Source organism: Scyliorhinus torazame, chromosome 3 (genome assembly GCF_047496885.1).
Source record: "Scyliorhinus torazame isolate Kashiwa2021f chromosome 3, sScyTor2.1, whole genome shotgun sequence".
Lineage (NCBI taxonomy): Eukaryota > Metazoa > Chordata > Chondrichthyes > Carcharhiniformes > Scyliorhinidae > Scyliorhinus > Scyliorhinus torazame.
Window position 1 is genome coordinate 130,323,899 of NC_092709.1, and position 23,982 is coordinate 130,347,880.

Consider the following 23,982-nt stretch of genomic DNA (forward strand, 5'->3'; position numbering starts at 1 on the left):
TCAAAGTAGACCCATTTTGATCAAGTGGACACAACCAGTGAAAAATCCCTCAGTGCAAAAGAAAATCATTGCACAGAGAATAGTTCTATTTAAAAATGCATTGCTTCCAGTTAGTGTCATCCAATAAGGAGCACTATCTTCTGCAGGTATTTTCCGACCATTGGCATTTCTGCAGATAACTTGTATCTCGTTATGATCATCTCGGGATAGATTCTGAATTCCAAGTTTTTTCAATACACAGGCACAGGTTCCAGTTAAAATGTTATCCACCAATGAAGACTACGATACAATGTCATCAATGCTAGTGACAGGAAAATGTTCTTCTTACATTTTTTATAAAAGTTTGTTCAAATTAGAGCTTTAAATGTGTTTGATACAATAACTTAAAACATCTGCCTTTCCATCTATACAGCACTTAAGAAAAGGTATTAGCAGTGAACCAAATTTTGTGCATAAGTCTGAATCAAAAGGAATAGTGCAGTATATTTACAATTAAAAAATCAGTTTATTTCATTGATTACATTCATGGATGCAGCAAACACCTTCCAAACTATTTTAATAGCTAGTATATTACAAAGGATAATTATTCCACTTATGGATTGTCAGCCCAGGTAATACATAAATAGGTGATGAGGTAGTGTGATCAAGATTGTGAACAATATTTCCATGCAAAATAGAATAGAAAATTTTGAGTTGTCTCAAGACTAATGCCCATGTCCCACTTTACTTGAAACAGTAAAAGGTAATATAATTAAAACTATCTGGCTGTGACAAATACTTTCCTCCTGCGCCAAATTATTTAACTAATTGGAAATTATTTTCCAAATGTTATGGGGAGCTGGAAACATTCAATGCAGTCATAATGCAAATGGAACAGTATTGTGAAAACTACATGTATTATTTCCTGTGGAAAAAACCTCAAACAAGGTACAAAGCTAATTTGCATTGCACTTTTTAATTGATTTCTTTGTCTCGGCTTAAAATTCTAAAAAGCAACAGGCTTCAAAGATGGGAACATTTTTGACAAAAACAGAGAGGAAACAGTGGAACACGTCGTCAGGAGGATGATGACATGAGAGATTTAGCACACTGCCAAAGATTTCTTCATTGCACCATTCATGCTACTTCAGGTGATCCGGAGGTGGAATCAAATCCATCCCATCAGGGTCCCTTACTCATTTGCGCTGTCTTCCAGCTGAAAAAGTAAATTCCATTTTCAATTGCAAACATCCACCACTTTTAATGTACTCCAAATAATCTTAGTTAAATATGTTACAAAATATTATACACCGGACAATAATATATAAGATGAGCCACATTGTCAATGTCCATGCAATTTACAAGGTTAAAAAGAGGCATCCCCCTTCCCCTTCTAGTAAAAGACACATTAGAAGCTCATTGCTCAGTGTTGTCAAAGCTGTAATAATTCATGTATAAAACTGGTATGAGCAGAGCAATTGCCAGTGTGAAGACAAAGTCTTCTGCAGAGGAAGAGGAGGAAAAGGGAGACCAATCAAAAGTAAAATCTAGAGTTTGCCATTTATTTTGTACTCATGTGAGCATAAAAATCTTTGCGGACACTCCAGTGCAATACTGTGGGAGTGCTGCACGTCAGAGGTGCCATCTTGCAGATGAGATGTTAATCTGCCTGCTTGGATAGACGTAAAAGATCACATGATGAGATTTTGCAGGAGAGCAGAGGGCTTCTCTCCGGTGTCCCTTGTGTTACAACCCTCATGGGAGAACCAGATACCAAAATAACCAAATTTACTAAATGACCACCAAATATAGACATTACCAACAAGATTTCAATTTTTTTACACATTTACTCGAACACAAAACAGAACCAATGCAAATTAAACACAAATCAACAGTGAAATTATATTTCTACTGAAAAAGTAAATTTCACTTTAAATAGTCAATACAACAAACTAGCACTGCATTATACTTACAAGTAATAAAATAGAGGAATGAGTTCATTTAATTAATTATGCAACCACACTTTCTACACAAATGTAGCACTGTGTAGTTACTCAGTTGCAGAATAAGACCAAAAGACATAGGAGCAGAATTAGGCCACTCGGCCCATCGAGTCTGCTCCGCCATTCAATCATGGCTGATATTGTCTCATCCCCATTCTCCTGCCTTCTCCCCATAACCCCTGATACCCTTATTAATCAAGAACCTATCTATCTCTGTCTTAAAGACACTCAGTGAATTGGCCTCCACAGCCTTCTGCGGCAAAGTGTTCCACAGATTCACCATCCTCTGGCTGCAAATATTCCTCCTCATCTCTGTTTTAAAGGATCGTCCCTTTAATCTGAGATGGTGTCCTCTGGTTCTCGTTTTCCTACAAGTGGAAACACCCTCTCCACGTCAACTCCAACCAGGCCTCGCAGTATCTTGTACGTTTCAATAAGATCCCCTCTCATCCTTCTAAACTCCAACAAGTACAGACCCAGAGTCCTCAAACGTTCCTCAGATGACAAGTTCTTCATTCCAGGGTTAATTCTTGTGAACCTCCTCTGGACCCTTTCCAAGGCCAGCACATCCTTCCTTAGATATGGGGCCCAAAACTGCTCACAATACTCCAAATGGGGCCTGACCAGTGCCTTATACAGCCTCAGAAGTACATCCCTGGTCTTGTATTCTAGCCTGGTCTTCTATTCTTGACATGAATGCTGACATTGCATTTGCCTTCTTAACTGCCGACTGAACCTGCACATTAACCTGAAGAGAATCGTGAACAAGGACTCCCACGTCCCTTTGTGCTTCTGCTTTCCGAAGCATTCCCCATTTAGAAAATAGTCTATGCCTAGATTCCGCCTTCCAAATTGCATATCCTCACACTTTTCCACATTCTATTTCATTTGCCACTTCATTGCCCACTCTCCTAGCTTGTTCAAGTCCTTCTGCAGCCTCCTTGCTTCCTCAATACTACCTGTCCCTCTACAGATCTTTGTATCATCTGCAAACTTAGCAACAGTGCCTTCAGTACCTTCTTCCAGATCATTAATGTATGTTGTAAAAAGTTGTGGTCCCAGCACAGACCCCTGAGGAACACCACTCGTCACCGGCTGCCACCCTGAAAAAGACCCCTTTATCCCCACTCTTTGCCTTCTGCCAGTCAGCCAATCCTCTATTCATGCCAGGATCTTACGCTTAACACCATGGGCTCTTAAATTATTTAACAGTCTCCTATGCGGCACCTTATCAAAGGCCTTCTGCAAATCTAAATAAATCACGTCCACTGCCTAACTTGCTTGTTACCTCCTCAAAGAACTCTTAACAGATTTGTTAGACATGACCTCCCTTTGACAAAGCCATGCTGACTCAGTCCTATTTTACCATGCACTTCCAAGTGCTTTGCGATCTCATCTTTAATAACAGACTCTAAAATCTTACCAATGACCGAAGTCAGGCTAACTGGCCTATAATTTTCTGTCTTCTGCCTCCCTCCCTTCTTAAACAGTGGTGTTACATTAGCCACCTTCCAGTCATCTGGGACCCTTCCTGCCTCCAGTGAGTCCCGAAAGATCATCACTAATGCCTCCACAATTTCCTCAGCTATCTCTTTTAGGACCCTGGGATGTAGTCCATCTGGTCCAGGTGACTTATCCACCTTCAGACCTTTCAGTTTCCCCAGAACCTTCTCCTTATTAATGGTCACTGCACTCACCTCTGCCTCCTGGTTCTCCTGGAGCTCTGGCATCCCACTGGTGTCTTCCACCGTGAAGACTGATGCAAAGTAACTATTCAGTTCATCTGCCATTTCTTTGTTTCCTATTGTTACTTCTCCAGCCACATTTTCTAGTGGTCCAATGTCTATTTTTGCCTCTCTCTTACCTTTTATACATTGAAAAAAATCTCTTCCTATCTTCCTTTATATACTATCTAGCTTGCACTCGTACTTCATCTTATCCCCCCTTATTGTTTTTTAGTTGTCCTCTGCTCGCTTTTAAGGCTTCCCAATCCTCTGGTTTCCCACTAATCCTCGCCGCTTTGTATGCTTTTTCCTTAGCCTTTATGCTGTCCTTGAGATCCCTCGTCAGCCATGGTGCCTTGTCCTCCCCTTAGCGTATTTCCTCCTCCTTGGAATGAATTTCTGTTGTGCCTCCCTAATAACCCCCAAAAACTCCTGCCATTGCTGTTCCACTGTCTTCCCTGCTAGGCTCCTTCTCCAATCAACTCTGGCCAGCTCATCCCTCATGTCTTTGTAGTCACCCTTATTTAATTGTAATTCTGTTACGTCTGTTTGCAGCTTCTCCCACTCAAACTGCAGGGTAAATTCTATCATATTGTGGTCATTGCTCCCTACGGGTTCCTTCACCTTAAGTTCCCTAATCAAGCCTGCCTCATTACACATCACCAAATCTAGAATTGCCTGTTCCCTAGTAGGCTCTGTCACAAGCTGCTCCAAAAAACCATCTCTTAGACATTCCACAAATTCCATTTCTTGGGATCCACTACCAACCTGGTTTTCCCAGTCTACCTGCATATTGAAGTCCCCCATGATTATTGTAACATTGCCTTTTTTACTTGCCTTTTCTATCTTCTGATTTATTGTCTGCCCCACATCCTGACTACTGCTAGGGAGCCTGTACATAACTCCCATCAGGGTCTTTTTAGCTTTGCGATTCCTGAACTCTACCCAGAGATTCTATGCCTTCTAATCCTATATTGCTCCTTGCTATCGATTTAACTTCATTCCTTACTAACAATGCAACCCCACCCCCTTTGCCCATCTGCCTGTCCTTTCGATGGGACATATATCCTTGGTTATTTAGATCTCAGCCGTGATCCTCTTGCAGCCAATGTCTCTGTGATGCCCACAACATCACATCGGCCAATTTCAATGTGCGCAACAAGCTCATTTACCTTGTTCCGTATACTGCGCGCATTTAGGTACAACAACCTCAATCCTTGATTGGCCACCTCCCTTTTCACGCTCTCCTCAGTCACTGTACCCTGTACTGTGGTCCTTTTTAATTTTTGACTATGACTTCTCTGCCTTACCCTTTCCCCCTTATTGCTTTTTGTATCTGGCCCCGTTTTACTTCCCTCTGACTTCCTACATTGGATCCCATCCCCCTACCACATTAGTTTAAACCCTCCCCAACAGCTCTAGCAAACACCCCCACCCTAAGACATTGGTTCCAATCCTGCCCAGGTGCAGACCGTCCGATTTGTACTGGTCCCACCTCCCCCAGAACCGGTTCCAATGCCTCAGGAATTTGAATCCCTCCCTCTTGCACCATCTCTCGAGCCACGCATTCATCCTATCTATCCTGATATTCCTACTCTGACTAGCTCATGGCACTGGTAGCAATCCTGAGATTACTACCTTTGAGGTCCTACTTTTTAGTTTAACTCCTAAATCCCTGAATTCAGCTTGTAGGACCTCATCCAGTTTTTTTACCTATATCGTTGGTGCCTATTTGCACCATGACAGCTGGCTGTTCACCCTCCCCTCCCCTCCCCTCGCCCCAAAAAGTCCTGCGGCCGCTCAGAGACATCCTTGATCCTTGCACCAGGGAGGCAACATACCATCCTGGAGTCTCGATTGTGTCTGCAGAACTGCCTGCTATTCCCCTTATGATTGAGTCCCCTATCACTATAGCCCTGCCATTCTTCTTCCTGCTCTCCTGCGCAGCAGAGCCAGCTATGGTGCCATGAACCTGGCTGCTGATGCCTTCCCCTGGTGAGCCATCTCCCTCAACAGTATCCAAGGCGGTATATCTGTTTTGCAGGGAGATGACTCTTTTTAAATTGCTCTTTTTAAATTGGCCTGAGTTGACTCCCCCCCCCCCCCCCCCCCCCCCCCACCCCCTGCTTTTAGATCAAAGTAGCTTAAGGTGGCTGACACTTAACTGCCAACCAGTTATGTGAGTGGGTGGGGCAGTCCCTTTTTAACCTTCACTGCACAATTCTAGATTGATTTAAATCCTGAAATTTAATTGGAGTTAATTAAACAGAATACACTGTTCTCTATCCATGCAGGGTAGAGGAGGAGTCCTATCCAACAATTCCTTTCACCTTTGAGTCTCACAAGTATGATTATTGTCAGAAAGGCACACTTCTATGTACCCTCTCTTCCTCAGGTAATATCAGATCTGATGGTGCAGCATTCTACTTCCTTTTCAAACAACTAACCAATAAACCCCAGTTCACAGTTTGGACATTTTCAGGAAATCACTCAGCTCTTTAGTATCTCTGAGTTATTCACACAGCTTTCCAGGTTTTAGACCATTGTAGCCACCTTGCACAGTTCCTACAAGATCTCTGCACTGATAACTTCAATCCTCCAGCTTCTCTACTTGTAACCCACTTTGTGTCTGCAACTGCGCACTGATAACTTCAATCCTCAAGCTCCTCTGCTTCTAACCCCCTTTGTGTCTGCAGTTCTATGCCAACCACATGGCTTTTTTGTAGATTCCTTCCTGTTGACATTTCTTCTACATCAAAAGTCACCAGGTCACATGGACTATATCTCTTATTATCCAAGAGAATTATAATTGATGCCTTTACAATTGGTGAAATCTGTTTAAAGTATTTTTCTAACATTCTTACAAACAATTACAGACTCCAAATGTTCTTAACTACTGCTTTCTGGATTAAAGATCATCACACTCAAGCAGCATCACAAATCTATATTATCTGGTCATTATCGGATTGCTTTTTGTGGGAGTTTGCGGAGTGAAAATTAGCTGCCTTATTTCCTGCATTACAGCAATGAGTACACTTCAAAACCTACTTCAATGGCTGTAAAACTCTTTGTGATGTCTGAAAGTCACGAAAAACACTATATACATGAAATATTTTCTTTCTTAATCCAAATTCTTAACAACCACCAACCTCTCTTGGCTTTAATGATAATCTTCACCCATTGGGCATTAGGATTCACGCATAATTTCTTCCCATTTTTCATGGTGACACTGTGGAGAGAAGGTAAACCTTTAAAATCTAATCCACAGGAATTGAAGGTCTCCCACTGAAAGGGGAGAATTTGGAAATAAAAAGTGAGAAAACTCTTTGGGCAGGATTTTTCAGTCCGGAAATTCTCACCCAACGTCAACGGACCTTTTGCTGAGAAATTCCCCCCTTAGATTCTGCCTCATAAGCACTGATTAATTCAAAGTAACGATAACAAAGAGCACAATTTAGTAAATGGAGATAGTAAAAGGCAAAAGAAGGTTTCAATTCTTTGATATATTTACTCACATTATCTCTGTTGTCACGCAGTGAGATCCTCTGGGAATATATTTCACGCTTCGCATAGTCTTTGGGTTAACAGGCCTGGCCGTAGTTCGGATACACTTACAGCGTCCCTGGATTCCTGGGATTGGAATGCCTGTGAGTAAATATTCTAAGTTATAGCCAATCATTAGTTGAAGCAGGGGGGTAACCTCATTTCCTTTTGTCTACATTGAGATATTCATATTTATTCTGTATATGACCTATTGCGATAGCGTATCTCCCTCCTAATACTCAAAATCTACAAGCACTCATTTGCAGAAAGTAGTTCTCCTCAAGCATCAATTAGCAGCATACCTACAGAGAGGTTCACCTATGTGGCATTAAAATATAATGGAGAGACTATCAATGCTCACCATGATTAAACAATAAGATTCTGCCAACCATACGAAAGCAGTTAAACATAACATCAGGGAGTTGCTGTCAAGTTGGTCTGTTCCTCACTAGTTGCACACTAACTTTTCCCATCTTTCTTATCTAAATTTACCATCGTAACCATATATTCCCTACTCCCTCATATGCATGTTTAGCTTCCTTTTAAATGTATTCACCTCAATCAATCCCTGTGGTAACAAGTTCCACATTCTTATCACTCTTTGAGTGAAGGTGAATTCCCCTTTTGATTTTCTGGTGACTAACTTATATTGATGGCCTTTAATTATTGTCCCATCCAGAGACAGAAGGAAAAGTCTACGTCAACCTGGCTACTTTATAAAATTATTATTTTTATTTGTGTGTGTGCCCATGATTAATTAAACTGGTGGAGGTTAATAGAGACAACTTAAGGGGCTGGTTTAGCACAGGGCTAAATATCTGGCTTTGAAAGCAGACCAAGGCAGGCCAGCAGCACGGTTCGATTCCCGTACCAGCCTCCCTGAACAGGCGGCGGAATGTGGCGACTAGGGGCTTTTCACAGTAACTTAATTTGAAGCCTACTTGTGACAATAAGTGATTTTCATTTCATTGTCTGTGAGAACTGCAGATAAAAGGGTAACGGTATTAGGTTCATGGCATTTGTAGTGAGGGGTTATGGTGTGTCTAAATTACAGGTAAATAGGTTAGATCTAAAATTTGAACGAGGAGATAAGTGGGAACTTAGCTATTCAGCTAAAAGATTTTGATATTTGGAGACGTTGAATTTAAAGACATGTTTGAGGACAATTGAATGATAGGGGAAAATATATTTCAGGAACGATATTCAGCTGAATTGGTGTGACTGTGTGGGGAAATATTCTGAAGACTAGAGCTGTGTGCTGAGGAAGCGTGAAAGTTTGAATTTGAAGCAGACAATCCATTTTCAAGGCAGAAAGGTCTTTGGCCAGGGTTTTCTGGACCCCGACTGTGGGTCTTCTGGTGGCAGAGGCAGATCTTCCAGTCCCAGTGAAGTCAATCGCCATTTGCATTGCTCCCTGGCTGCAGCACCAGGGGTAAGGGGAGGTGATCGATTTCAGTGAGTCTACAAGATCCCGCTGGCAGGAAGGGCTGGAAAGCCTTGCTTTGATTCTGAACCTTATTTTTGAACTTCCACATCAGAGTGGGAGTGTTTGAGGAGTTGTGTGATATACCTTTATTAAAGTGTTAACAATTCTTTGCCTTTGTATTACTGGATTGTTATGGTTAAAAAATTTACAAGGGAGTTGTTGCCAAGTGGGAAGTTCTTTTAACAAGTGAGCTTTTCTCGGGGTTGTTCTGTACGGATGTGTTAACTGTGTAGCTTTAATTTGATGTGCTTAGTTTCTTTTTCTTTTCAATAAATCTTTTAATTTTTTTAATCCTAAAGGTGTTACTGGATTTATATGCTTTTGGGATCAGTAATTCTTCCTCCTTGTTTTCAGAATACAAAAATGGTTTATGATAAGTCAGATTGGCTTTCCTCTGGGATCTGGTTTGCTTTGCAATAATATAACAATAACCTTCAGGGGCCAGCAGGGACTATATTACCTTTAAAGATGCATTAATGCCCCCTGTGACTGATCGCCAGCTTCAGGCTCCCTGCCAGGTGAGCGAAACCCGCTATGGGGACACCAAAGGTTCTATCCCTTTATGTCCTACCCCCTTCATGCCCTACCCCCTTTGTTCTCCTCCACAGCACTGTGTCTGGCACTCTAGCAGTGCTAATTCCTTCTTGAAATTACATAACGTTTTGGCCTCAACTACTTTCTGTGGTCGTGAATTCCACAGATTCACCACTCTCAATGTGAAGAAATTTCTCCTCACATCAGTCTTAAAAGGTTTACCACTTATTCTTGAACTGTGACCCCCAGTTCTGGACTCCCCCACCATCAGGAACATTCTTTCTGAATCTATCCTGTCAAACACTGTTAGAATTTTATAGGTCTATATGAGATCCCCTCTCACTCTTCTAAACTCCAATGAATCCTAATCAATTTAGTCTCTCCTCATAGGACAGTCCTGCCATCCCAAGAATCAAACCTTTGCTGCACTCCCTCCAAAGCAAGAACAATCTTCCTCAGATAAGGACACCAAAACTGCACACAATATTCCAGGCGTGGCCTCACCAATGCCCTATATAATTGCAGTAAAACATCACTATTCCTATTCTCAAATTCTCTCACTATGAAGGCCAACATACCATTTGCCTTTTTTTACTGCCTGCTGTACCAGCACACTTACTTTCAGCGACTGATGCACGAGAACACCAAGGTCTCGCTGAGTATCCACCTCTCCCAATTTACACATATTCAAATAATAATTTGCCTTCCTGTTTTTGCTACCGAAGTGGATAACCTCACATTTATCTACATTATCTTGCATCTGCCATGCATATGCCCACTCACTCAGCCTGTCCAAATCACATTGAAGCATCTCTGCACCCTCCTCACAGCTCACCCTCCCACACAACTTTGTATCATCTGCAAATTTGGAGATAATACAGTTAGTTCCCTCACCCAAATCATTAATATATAATATGAACAGTTGAAGTCTTAGCACAGATTCTTGCTGGACCCCACTAGTCACTGTCTGCCAATCGGAAAAAGACCCATTTATTCCAACTCTTTGCTTCCTGTCTGTATCATGTCTCAAGACTCTACCCACAGTCCCATGCGCTTTAACTTTACTTAATAATCTGCTATGTGAGACCTTGTCGAACGCTTTCTGAAAGTCTAAATAAACCACATCTACCAGTTCTCCTTTGTCAACTCTACTAGTTACATCTTCAAAGAATTCCAGTTGATTTGTCAAGCATGATTTCCCTTCCGTAAATCAATGCTGATTTTGTCTGATTGTACCACTGCTTTCCAAATGCTGTGCAATGAAATCCTTGATAATGGACTCTCGTAACTTCCCGACTACTGACGTTAGGTTCACTGGTCTATAGTTCCGTCTTTTCTCGACCTCCCTTTATGAATAGAGGGGTTATATTAGCTACCCATCGATCTGTAAGAACCATTCCAGAGCCAAAGAATTTTGGAAAATGACCACAAATGGATCTGCTGTTTCTAGGGTCACTTCCTTAGGTACTGTGGGTACAATCCATCTGGACCAGGAGTTTTGCCCTCTTTGAGTTAGTTTAGCTTATTCAATTCATCCCAATTAAAAAAAGAATTCTAAATTCACTTAACTCATTGCTCATGTCATCATTCAATATCTGTTGAATCTCCCTGGTGGATGCCTAAGTGAAATAATTTCAGTATTTCTGCCACCTCTATATTGTTACCTCTGATATTATCCTGTCTATCCCTTAATTGTCCTATTCTCATCCCAGCCTTCCTTTTTAGTGATGTACTTGTCAAGAATTTTACTCTTTTGTTTTATGGTCCTTGATAATTTAATTTCATAGTTCCTCTTTGCCTTCCTAATTGTTGATTGACTTCTTTCCTAATCCCTTCATATTTAGGGTTGCCAAGCCTAGTCTCTAGGAATTGAAGATCATCTCCAGGACACTGCTGTGTGCAACCCTTGAGAAAACACAAAGGGACAAAATTTGTTATTGTCTTGCCATTTTCTTCAAACATTTCTCACTGCCAGGTGTAAAATATTGAAAATGGGATGGGGATAAAGGCTGCTTGCTCGATAGTCAGGCATCACCCAATTGGGTAATGAATCTTTTTGCTTTGCAATTGGCGTAGGGAAGCAGCACATCACATGTATGGATGTGTAATGGCTGTGGGGGCAAATCATGTGATGAAACCTCCGAGCATAAATCTGGTGTCCTTGATTAATAAGGGAATCAGGGGTTATGGGGAGAAGGCAGGAGAATGGGGATGAAGAACATATCGGCCATGGTCGAACTTCAGAGTAGACTAAATAGGTTGAATGGCCTAATTCTGCTTCTATATTTTACGGTCTATACATTTAATTACAGTTGGCAACTCTATTCATATTCTCTCTTATCATGCACTAAATATGTACTTTAGGTACATATCCCTATCTTTCCTATCCTTCAGATGTTCCCTTATATCTTTATTCATCCATGATGTCCCCCTTGTGTTCAGTTTGTTCTTTCCTTTTAAGGGAATATATTTGGACATGTCCATTCCAGTGCAAGTCAATTTTAATGAAAATGAAATGAAATGAAAATCGCTTATTGTCACAAGTAGCTTCAAATGAATTTACTGTGAAAAGCCCCTAGTCGCCACATTCCGGCGCCTATTCGGGGAGGCTGGTACGGGAATTGAACCGTGCTGCTGGCTTGCCTTGGTCTGCTTTAAAAGCCAGCAATTTAGCCCTGTCCTAAACCAGCCCCTGCATGAGACAGCTTAATTTCAGGGGCAAATGGTGGCCACTGGGCCAGAAATTCAGAGGCCTAGGCTATTGCTCTGGGGACAGCCATGGGCTCAAATCTCAACATGGCAGCGGGTGGAATTTGAATTCAATTAATAAAATCAGGAATTGAAAGCTAATCTCAGAAATGGTGGGCGTGAAACTATCGTTAATTATTGTAAAAACCCATCTGGTTCACCAATGTCGTTTAGGAAAGGAAATCTGCCAACCTTACCTGATTTGGTCTACATGTGACTTTGGGCCTACGGTAATGTGCTGACTCTTAACTGCCACTAAAATGGCCTGGCAAGCCATTCAGTTCAAGGGGAATTAAGGGTGCTGGCCTTAGCCTGTCAAATAATGCCACAGCATCACTGTGTAGGTCTCATAATGACAAACTAGTGCATATGTTAAGGCACAAACGTATGCATTGTCCACAAACTCTTTTTAAAACTGATAAGTTATTTTATTCAGCTGATAACCAACCAATCCATTTTGAGCATGAATTCTACTTGTGATCACTACCAACCTTCAAAACTAAGCTTGGGCGAGATTCTCCGTTTCCCAACGCCGATTTTGTAATCAGCGATCGGGCGGAGAATCCATTTTGACTTTGAAACCGGGGGCGGCGCCTGTTTGACGCAGGTTTCGTATGCTCCGCTCTCTCCGAAACGTTGTCACCGTGGCGCGCACTGCACACCATTGGGATGGCCTCAACACATTACCTGAAGGCCCTCCCCCGATGCTCCAGCCCCGATGGGCTGAGTTCACGATGGCGCTGTTCTCTTCTGGTCTCAGCCGTGCGGGAACCCGGCATGGCGGCTACGGGCTGTGTCCAGCACCGCCACAGTCAGGCAGGAGCCATGCTGCTGGCCGGGAGGGGGCTTCTATGAGGCTGGGGGGACTGGTGGGATGTGGCCAGGGGGTGGTGAGAGGGTGACCAGGGGGACACGGCCGCCGCCATGTTTTACGACGCGACCCATGCAGGTCGTCACCGTGCGCATGCATGGACCCGGCCATTCTCCGCCCGTTTATTTTGTGGAGGCCGGGAGTTTTACGTGGCGTGGCTACTAGCCTCTCACCGGTCGTGGCATCGGTGAGGGGGGCGGTGCCAATTTTTTCCACGTAAAAGGCCACAGATCCTCTGCACTTAGCCTCAGAATCGGAGAATCTGATCCCTTAGATTTAGTTTGCTGAACCAATAATAGAGAGATATGGGTAAATTTGAATTATACTTTAGATTTTTCTGTAGTTATTGAAGATTGGAGAATTAGCAGCAATGTCCTGCAGAATATCAAGAATAGACAAGGCAATGTGATAAGTGCTAATATTAAAGGTTTGCTGTTTTCTTCTGTACGGCAACTGGATTGCTGAGTAGATGCGCTGCTATCTCCATATGTACGGAGCTGTGCGGCTTATTCTGAGCAGGAGCGCCATCTCAAAACCTTTTGAATTGACACAGTCATCATTACCACAGATAATTTCCCTAGCCCTGGCAAATCCAGGCTTTGGATCAGGGCAAGGTCTTTCTTATGATGACTGTCACCTAAAATGAAGGTTCATCAAAATTCCAGATTATTAAATATCAACTGTCCCAAATTCGGTAGAATACTGTTTAGATTATACTTGGCATGTTGGGAGAACCTAGCCTGGAGATACCACCATTGCATAATTTCCATGATTTGCAAAGACATATTTCAGAAACAAAGAGCTGGAAATTCCTGTTGGCAGCTTCAGTGGGTGGGTTTACTCTACCATGCAACATTCCTCTGCCCGCTGCCAGGCACACATTGAATGTACGCGGACTAACAACTTCCTTTCAAAGAAGTTGGAGGGCTGCTGGAAAGGTATTAAACATACTTTCACTTATATCAGCAACAGTCACTTGCAGCTTAAGATGTTTCAGATTAAAGGGGATAAAAAAATCTTTCATTGCATTTCAAAATATATTACTATATGCAGTTTTTAGTCATAGAATGAAATTTGTTCAAGATTTTTTTCCCCCTATAAGTGAGGAGCACACTGTGATACATGTACTAGGGTGGAATAAAAAAAATTACACTGATTTAGCTTTAAGATTCTTTTCCACTCTAAATTACAAAGTTCACAAATGTCGACATACCCTGTGCAGTAATAGCACACAGAAGCAGGATGAGAACAGTCAGTGTAGCTGCTCTGTTCATCTTGAACTCTGGCCTGCTGACGAGATTTGTGCGGAAGGATCTGCTGTCCACCGTCTCTGTTCCTCTCTGCTGACTGAAATCCTACTGAACACGGGTCCACTGAGCTCCAATTTATTAAGCTTGTCCACTTTCACTTTGCATAACCTGCAGAGGTGGGCATTGCTAAACATGGGAAACCCCATGAGGAACTTCCCTTCAGAAGCTGAGAAATAAATGTTCTTGAACTCGTGTATCATTAAAATGAAAGAAAGATATTATCCACACCATTCTACGGTACAGACTTGACCAGATGACCTTTTGCTCTTCCACCATTCTGATGAAAGTTCATCAACCTGAAAGGTTAACTTTGTGTCTCTCTCCACAGACGCGGCCTGCCCTGCTGAGTGTTTCCAACATCATCTGTTTTATTTCATTTTTCAGCATCCACAGTATTTTAATGTTGTTCCTCAGCTCTTTTTCTAAGCTTCTGTATGGTTTACAGCAACAGACAAACAATCGTGATAGGTGTAATATTTTAAGTGTAAGGTTTAAGAATTTGAACTCCAATATATGTCAGAGGTCACCTAATCAAGTCCTTACTACATGGTAGTGTGATTGAGCCTTTTTCTGAATGATTTATCAGCATCCCTTGCCCCACGCTATCTAAGGATACAAAAAGACTTGTATTTGTACAGCGCCTTTCACAACCATTGGATATCCCAAAGCATTTTATAGCCAATGAAGTACTTTTGATATGTCGGCTGGAATTGTCCGGCCATCGGAATTCTCTGTTCCCGCTGGCATAACACTCCCGCTCACGGATTTCCCAGCGGCGTGGGGTGGCCTCAATGGGAAATCCCATTGACAAACAACGGGAGTAGAGAATCCTGCTGCCAGCGAACAGTGCGCCGCCAAGAAACACGCGGCTGGGGGACCGGAAAATCCAGCCCGTAGTCTCTATTGTAACATAGGAAATGCAAAAGCAACACAACTGGTAATGACAGACAGTTAAAGATTGACACGATCAAAGCCCACATAATTTGATGCTTTTTAATATTTATCTCCAAGGAAGTAGGATTGATTGAGCTCACAACAATCCAGCTCCAGATCTTACACTTGACTCACAGGGGAACTTCTCAATGTATTTTTAATCCTGAACGCAAATTAGACCGCAGTGTAAAAACCTGTGGTTTACAGGAAATATCTTTCCTTTTCACTGGCTATGTTTTACATTGTGACTCTTAGGACCTTAATGCTACATGTTAGGAGATTGTTTTGATCATGTAAATCTAAAGGATTGGAATGAACTTGTATGTCTAGTGTTTTCAAACCTTTACATTGCACACTACAATCAATGAAGTACTTTGTCAATGTAGTCATTGTTTGAATGTAGAAAAATGTCATTCCAAATAAAAGCAAAATACTGGTGTAGTAAATGCAATAATTGGGACCATGAGTAGCTAACGAGCAATGACAGGTTTATTAAGAATTCCAAACTATATACAAAGCATTATAAACGATGTCTTCATTCTCAGCACCAGGATCACAACTGGCTGCAAAAGCCCGTACACTGCACCGAGATCCCGCATTCGTTCCCCATTAGTCAATCAGGTCACATGACCTTTCTGATGTTCTCCCCCTTTAAGGGGTTCCGTACTACAGCTATGTATGCTGGAAATCTGAAATACAAACCAAAATTGCTAGCTAAATTCAGCAAGACATAGAAGGATCATATGGACTTGAAAAGTTAACTCTGGTCTCAATTCACCCACAAAATGGCATTTTGGGCGAGTTTGGCGTGGTGTTTCCCGTCGACATTTTGGGTGAGATCCAGACCTGTATACCGCACACGCTTAGTCATTTTTGGGGGGTTTGAGGAGTTTTTCAGCGGTAAATCCCTCTTCTGTCCCGCTTGCCGCAAGATCGACACGGGCGAGATGCGGACAATGGAACAGTCCAATGACCTCGGGCAGGATTCTCCTGTAACCGGTGATGTGTTGGGTGTTCTGGATCACAAACAGGTCACCAACACTGGAAGTGGTGCAACTCTATTTTATTATAAGGTTAACTATATTAACATACTTGAACTGTGGGTAAATGCAATACCAGCTTTAACTGTTGACCCTTGCCTAGTCCTAACCAGGTGATGCACTCAGCACATGATGAATGTCTGTGTTGCAGGCTGTGAGCTCTGTGCTCCGAGCTGGCTGCTGCTAGAATGAGCGTGAACTCTCCTGTCCCCTGTCTTTATAGTGCGTGTGCTCTCACTGGTGATTGGCTGCGGTGTTGTGTATGCTGATTGGTCCCACTGCATGTCCATCAGTGTGTGTGTGTGTGTCTGCACCATGATATACTGGTGTATATTATGACAACCGGGTGGGCGCAGCCACAGAATCCCGCCCTTAGAATTCTTTCTGCAGTGGGAAACTAAACCCGCCGGCTAGACCAGCTCCTCAGAGATTGGGGCAATGTTTTGAAAGGGTGCCGTGATTTCAAAGTGAGGTTGAGGGTCTCTCACACCCCACACATGGACAATGCAATCCCTTGCAGACTTGGGCAACACCGCCAACTGTCGACCCTTCAGAGGCAACTTCCCCGCCATCAATAAAAGTTAGCGTGAGCACCCCCTCACCCAGGCATGAGGGTGACCCTGCCCCACACCCATTCATCCTTTTGGGCATCAGGGCATCATTCCCCCAGCCCCCGCAAGTGGGCATACTCCACTATGAGTTCAATGAGGGACCCTCCTTCTTAGGGGCCTCCCCTTTTAGTCCCCCCCTTTCAGGGCCCCGCTGTTAAGGACTCCCCTCTTCACTCCCCCAAACTTCATGACGCCCCTCCATATCCCCCTTCACCACCCCACCCTTAATATCCCCCCTTCACCCTCTGCCCTTCATATCCCCTTCACACCCCTTTCGTGGGCATGGCCCCCTCAGGCCCTTCATCTTGGCAGTGCCAATCTGGTACCCTCGCATTGCTGACCTGGCATCCATGCACTGTCCCTGAAACTCTTGCAGTGATATCCTGGTACTGATAGGGTGAAATGTCAGTGCCAGGACACTGCCCTTCCCTATCTCCGGCCAGCGAGGGATGCTTCAATGGCCTCCTTGACCCACGGAGTGACCATCACACCTAGACTCCGCTTGTGAAGACAAGTACTAATCAGAGCCCGAGTGAGGCCTCGCTGGTGCGGCCGGTGACTCCCAGGAGCCAAGAGAATGTGGCCTCAGACCAGCCCCGCATATTTAGATGAGCGTAATGTATCATTTAAATATCATTACCTGAATGCACCCAGTGAGGGCATGATCCAAATCACACCGGATTCCATGGGACGGGTGACTCACACACAGTTCGACACCTGGCACAAAGCCTGCCTTGGGTCTCTCCCGCGATGCTCCCAACATAACAGGATCGGCACCAGGCGCAATGGGATGCAACAATCGCACCCTCTATTTCTCTCTCAGATGCTGCCAGATCTGCAGTTTATCCAGCATTTTCTGTTTTTAATATAATTCCAAAGTTGGTTACATTTACCAGCTGCAATGAATTTTCAGCTAATTATCTTCAAATATTTTTGCACCTGCAGAGATGTTTTTTTATCACGGCTAATGTATGTTTTGCCTTAATTTCTATTTCCAAAGAAATTTTGTTCAGAAGTAACAAAGCTAAGATAATGCAACTTAAGCTTATTAATTAATAATTGTCAGCATGATATCCTTTGAATGCTAAATCAGCTTAATTAATATTCCTATCTCCGCTGTGTTCATGCTAGCATTAATTTATCTGTGTTCATTCATTGGTTAAGAAACTGGAGAGAAGAATTTGAGATGCATTCCCTGAATTTCACAGCATATTTCCTTTCCAACACCCCCTCCCCCACCCACCCACTACACCCCCCCCACCCTCTGCCCTGGGGCCTCTGATCCTGCCCCCGCCACAATAGCCCCCAGAACCTACCTTTTCCTAGGCTCCTGAATTTTCTTTAGCTGTGTGACATTTTCTTTATTTTTATGTTTGTTATTCAATTGTCCCTGATTGTACAGTTAAAATGCGGCCGAGACTTTGCAAGAAATCACCTTTCGCAAGGTCTGATTAATTATATATTGGATATTGTTTCTCGAATGAGCAGTTTCAAGTCGGCTGCATTTGTCCCATAGAACGGTTTCACTTTTCAGATTTGGCATTGATCCTTGGGATTATAACAAAACGGAAGCACCCTCCTGTGAATTACTTTGTGAATTACAGGAAATGGACCATGTTATTACTTGATAATACTAGTTGCACATTGAGCTTGGACTTTGCTCATTTATAAACATGGGAACACTGGAATTAGGAGCAGGAGTCGGCAATTCAGCCCTTCGAGCCTGCTCCGCCATTCATTCAGATCATGGCTGATCTCTCCCTGGTCTCAATCCACCTCCCTGCCTGTTGGCTATACACTTTTAACCTGCTTTTTTATCAGAAATGTATCTAAAATATAAAAATCTCAGGCTCCAATTGCAAAGATCAAGATACATTTGTGGATGTTAAATGTAACGAGCGGGATTCTCCATCCCGCCAGACCCGTTTCCTAGTGCGGCGCGCCCCCGCTGGCAGTGGGATCCTCCATCCCGGTGGCCGGCCAATGAGGTTAACCCTTGTCGGCACCCCCGTGCTGTCGGGAAATCCGCAGGCGTGAGCGCGCTGCCGGTGAAGCGGAGGGTCCTGCCAACGCAGGATACTGCCCCATGATTTTCATAGTATTTATAAAATTGAATGAACGATTTTGTAACCCAATTTAATAGTGATGATGTGGAGATGCCGGCGTTGGACTGGGGTGAGCACAGTACGAAGTCTTACAACACCAGGTTAAAGTCCAACAGGTTTGTTTCAATGTCACTAGCTTTCGGAGCGCTGCTCCTTCCTCAGGTGAATGAAGAGGTCTGTTCCAGAAACACACATATAGACAAATTCAAAGATGCCAGACAATGCTTGGAATGCGAGCATTAGCAGGTGATTAAATCTTTACAGATCCAGAGATGGGGTAACCTCAGGTTAAAGAGGTGTGAATTGTCTCAAGCCAGGACAGTTGGTAGGATTTCGCAGGCCAGATGGTGGGGGATGAATGTAATGCGACATGAATCCCAGGTCCCGGTTGAGGCCGCACTCATGTGTGCGGAACTTGGCTATAAGTTTCTGCCCGGCGATTCTGTGTTGTCGCGCGTCCTGAAGGCCGCCTTGGAGAACGCTTACCCGGAGATCAGAGGCTGAATGCCCTTGACTGCTGAAGTGTTCCCCGAATGGAAGGGAACATTCCTGCCTGGTGATTGTTGCGCGATGTCCATTCATTCGTTGTCGCAGCGTCTGCATGGTCTCGCCAATGTACCACGCTTCAGGACATCCTTTCCTGCAGCGTATGAGGTAGACAACGTTGGCCGAGTCGCACGAGTATGTACCGCGTACCTGGTGGGTGGTGTTCTCACGTGTAATATTGGTATCCATGTCGATGATCTGGCACGTCTTGCAGAGATTGCCATGGCAGGGTTGTGTGGTGTCGTGGTCACTGTTCTGAAGACTGGGTAGTTTGCTGCAAACAATGGTTTGTTTGAGGTTGCGCGGTTGTTTGAAGGCAAGTAGTGGGGGTATGGGGATGACCTTGGCAAGATGTTCATCGTCATCAATGACGTGTTGAAGGCTGTGAAGAAGATGACGTAGTTTCTCCACTCCGGGGAAGTACTGGACGACGAAGGGTATTCTGTCGGTTGTGTCCCATGTTTGTCTTCGGAGGAGGTTGGTGCGGTTTTTCGCTGTGGCGCGTTGGAACTGTCGATCGATGAGTCGAGTGTCATATCCCGTTCGTACGAGGGCATCTTTCAACGTCTGTAGATGTCTGTTACGCTCCTCCTCGTCTGAGCAGATCCTGTGTATACGGAGCGCTTGTCCATAGGGGATGGCTTCTTTAATGTGTTTAGGGTGGAAGCTAGAGAAGTGGAGCATCGTGAGGTTATCCGTGGGTTTGCGGTAAAGCGAAGTGCTGAGGTGACCGTCCTTGATGGAGACGAGTGTGTCCAAGAATGCAACTGATTTTGGAGAGTAGTCCATGGTGAGTCTGATGGTTGGATGGAACTTATTAATGTCATCGTGTAGTCGTTTCAGTGATTCTTCGCCGTGGGTCCAAAGGAAAAAAATGTCATCGATGTACCTGGTGTATAACGTCGGTTGAAGGTCCTGTGCGGTGAGTAGGTCCTGTTCAAACTTGTGCATGAAGATGTTGGCAATTTAATAGTGGCTGGAGCCTCAATGGGAGCAGGTATGAATGGTTCATTCATTCATCTGTGCTCTGCCTGAAGGAGGGTTATAGACTATGGAGCGATTTTGCGCCCTCATTTGCCATGAGGGAAATGGCAACGTGGGCGCAAAATCCCGTGAAAATCGGAAAACGAGATCTCGCTAGCCCCTTGCTGGTGATGTAACATTTCAATAAATTTAAATATAATTAAAGGGCTTCCCTGCAATATGTCTCCTCTCACTGAACATTCATACCTCACCAACGTTTATAACAGGCATTTAAAAGCTTGTTGGGAACCCGCTGGGGGTACAAAGGTAAATATAGCTCCTGAGGTGAGAGGGACATGCCCAGGCAGTACTCTGGCATTAACCCCCGGCAGTGCCAACCTGGCAGTGCCAGGGTGACAGTGCCGAGGTGGCAACACCAGCAACGGGAGAGCTCTCTGGGGAACCCCATTGTGGTGGTGGGTTTTGCTTATGTGTGTGGCGGGGGGGTTGCCTAATTCTTGTGCGGGGGCGGTTGTCCTGATGCTAGTTGGGGATCCTGCACCACGATGCGGGAGGAGGGCGCCATGCCCATGGTGGGGGATGAGGGGGAGTTTATTTCTAGAGCTGGTTAGGGCACCCTTTAAAGTTGGTGCCTTGATCTCTGTGGATCTAGTGTTACGGCTTTATCAGGGCCCGCTTCGCCACATTGACGGTGAAAACCTCGCTCCCAGATTTTCTGCATCTGACCGACAGGACGGTGTCACTTTTCAGATTTGGCACTGATCTTTGCAGAGTGCACTAAAGTCTGGAGGGAAAACTCAGCTGTGCAGCTGGAGAGCTACATGCCGTTTTTCCCATCTCAGGCAATGATCTGTGCACTCTGGGAGATATTCCGCCCAGTATCTACTGAAGCGTCACCCTGAGTCGTTTCCTTGGTATCATTGTTGTGGTTTGCTTTTCACTCTCAGGGGCAAGGTGAGGAGGCAGGTCCCAAATCCATACTAGATAGAACGGGAATCAAATCCACGTTATTGTCACTTTTCTGCATCACACATTAGCCTACTAGCCAACTGAACTAACCCTCACAATACGTTTCTAACTTGCTGAAACACAGTGGCTTGTAAATCTAGGATCCCAAAGCTTTTTAAAAATAAATTTAGTGTACCTAATTCATTTTTTCCAATTAAGGGGCAATTTAGCATGGCCAATCTACCTAGCCTGCACATCTTTGGGTTATTGGGCGAAACCCACGCAAACACAGGGAGAATGTGCAAACTCCACACGGACAGTGTCCCAGAGCCGGGATCGAACCTGGGACCTTGGTGCCATGAGGCAGCAGGGCTAACCCACTGCGCCACCGTGCTGCCCTCTTACTCCCAAAGCTGGCTGTATCTAAAGTCAAAGCTGCCTGCTCCATTGCAGAGGGACAGAAGAAATTAAAGCTTCAACGTGCCACTTAAATAGGTTAAGGGGTGTCAGCTGTCCTCACAGGGCCAAAGGAGAACAGTTTAAAATGAAAAAGAATATCCCCCACAGGGAGATAAATTCCAGCAGTATAAGATTATCCAACTACTCTGGGACCGATTCCCTTTACTTCTTGAGTTGTCTGGAGATTTCAGAAGGCCCAAAATGCAAGTCAAGTCTAATCTGAATATTTTTACTGAACTGAACTGTGGTCACCACTTGAACAAAGTTATGTTGGGAAGAATTTATTTGTTTTAAAAATTGTATCATGGAATGTGGGCATCACTGCCTCTGGCCAGTATTTGTTGTCTATCTCTAATTGCCTTTGAACTGAGTGATCTGCTGAGCTATTTCAGAGAGCACTTAAGGTTTATTATAGTACGAAGTCTTACAACACCAGGTTAAAGTCCAACAGGTTTGTTTCGATGTCACTAGCTTTCGGAGCGCTGCTCCTTCCTCAGGTGAATGAAGAGGTATATATGCACACTATATGCACACCAAGAACAGAAAGCTTGAGAAACTTGGCATCACCACCGGCAGCAACCAAGCCACCCCCGGTGCCACAGTAGAAAACAATACAGGGAAATCTATTGTCAACTTGTCAGACTACTTCCCGTTGCTCCCGGCACAAGAAGTTCAAGATAGGGTGATCTTGGGTGTATGGGTCGGGGAGGGCAAGGTGTCGGAAATACACCAGGAGTTGAAAGAAGAGGGGGAAGCGCTGGTAGAAGAGTTGAAGGGTAAATGGGAGGAGGAGCTGGGGGAGGAGATCGAGGAAGGTCTGTGGGCTGATGCCCTAGGTAGGGTTAATTCCTCCTCGTCGTGTGCCAGGCTCAGCCTGATACAATTTAAGGTGGTCCACAGAGCGCACTTGACGGGGGCGAGGTTGAGTAGGTTCTTTGGGGTAGAGGACAGATGTGGAAGGTGCTCAGGGAGCCCGGCGAACCATGTCCATATGTTTTGGTCGTGCCCGGCACTGGAGGGGTTCTGGAGAGGAGTGGCGGGAGCAATATCTCAGGTGGTGAAAGTCCGGGTCAAGCCAAGCTGGGGGCTAGCAATATTTGGAGTAGTGGACGAACCGGGAGTGCAGGAGGCAAAAGAGGCCGGCATTCTGGCCTTTGCGTCCCTAGTAGCCCGGCGAAGGATCTTGCTAATGTGGAAGGAGGCGAATCCCCCCAGCCTGGAGGCCTGGATAAATGATATGGCTGGGTTCATAAAGCTGGAGAGGATTAAGTTCGCCTTCAGAGGGTCTGCGCAGGGGTTCTACAGGCGGTGGCAACCGTTCCTAGACTATCTCACGGAGCGTTAGAGGAAGGTCGGTCAGCAGCAGCAGCAACCTTGAGGGGGGGGGGGGAACGTCCTGGGAGGGGGGGGAGGGGGGGGAAGGGGGGACTGCCTGGGAGGGTGGATGAGCAAGAGATAACATGAAGGGTTGGGGAAACTGGCACGTACGGGTGAGGGCCAGTGTACAAAGCTGTGTAAATATATCATTTTGCAATGTATATATCTTGCTCTGCGCGATTTCTCTTTTTTTTTGTTACGAGGTGTCGGGGGTTATTGTTTGTAAGGGAGAAAAATTGTGTTAAAAAACTTTAATAAATATATATTTTTTAAAACTTGTCAGACTACACCCTTCAACCAGACGAAATCGAAGTCCTCAGCAGAGGGCTCAATTTCTGCACCACCACCAAAATGGACACCATCAGTCTCGCAGCAGACACGGAGGAATTCATCAGGCGAATGAGGCTCCGGGAATTCTTCCACAGACCCCAAGAGGCCAACAGCGAACCCCAGCAGACTATCAATGAACCGGAACAGCAGACCGAGAGATCTGCGGTGCGGCAACCGAAGAGGAAAGAGTCGAATTGGACCCCTCCGGAAGGCCGCTGGCCGAGACTCGACATGTATGCTCAAGCCGTCAGGAGTCGCGTCAATGCCAGATTCATCAGTCGCATTCACAAGACAGCCCCGATCGTCACCCAAGCACAACGCAATGCCATCCGCGCTCTCAAGACCAACCGCAGCATCGTCATCAAACCAGCAGACAAAGGAGGGGCCACTGTCGGACTGAACAGAACGGACTACTGCAAAGAAGTATACCGACAACTGAACAACCAAGAAC

The 23,982-nt window shown here is 44.6% G+C and overlaps 1 protein-coding gene across 1 annotated transcript; it reads right to left on the minus strand.

The window, feature by feature from the left end:
* Window positions 1–509: 509 nt before the first annotated feature.
* Window positions 510–14,229, minus strand: LOC140409523 (interleukin-8-like). The gene is made up of 4 exons (XM_072497915.1): window positions 14,102–14,229; window positions 7,222–7,351; window positions 6,856–6,935; window positions 510–1,195 (listed from the first exon to the last, which is right to left on the minus strand). The coding sequence occupies exons 1-4, from the start codon at window positions 14,160–14,162 to the stop codon at window positions 1,176–1,178; spliced, it is 291 nt and encodes a 96-aa protein (XP_072354016.1). The 5' UTR covers window positions 14,163–14,229; the 3' UTR covers window positions 510–1,175.
* Window positions 14,230–23,982: the final 9,753 nt, after the last annotated feature.

Coding starts and splice junctions, on each gene's coding strand:
- LOC140409523 (XM_072497915.1), bottom strand. CDS start 14,162: ATGAACAGAGCAGCTACACTGACTGTTCTCATCCTGCTTCTGTGTGCT. Junction 6,936..7,221: donor TGCGTGACAACAGAGATAAT/GTGAGTAAATAT, acceptor TTCTCTCCACAG/TGTCACCATGAAAAATGGGA. Junction 1,196..6,855: donor TATCATTAAAGCCAAGAGAG/GTTGGTGGTTGT, acceptor TTACTTTTTCAG/CTGGAAGACAGCGCAAATGA.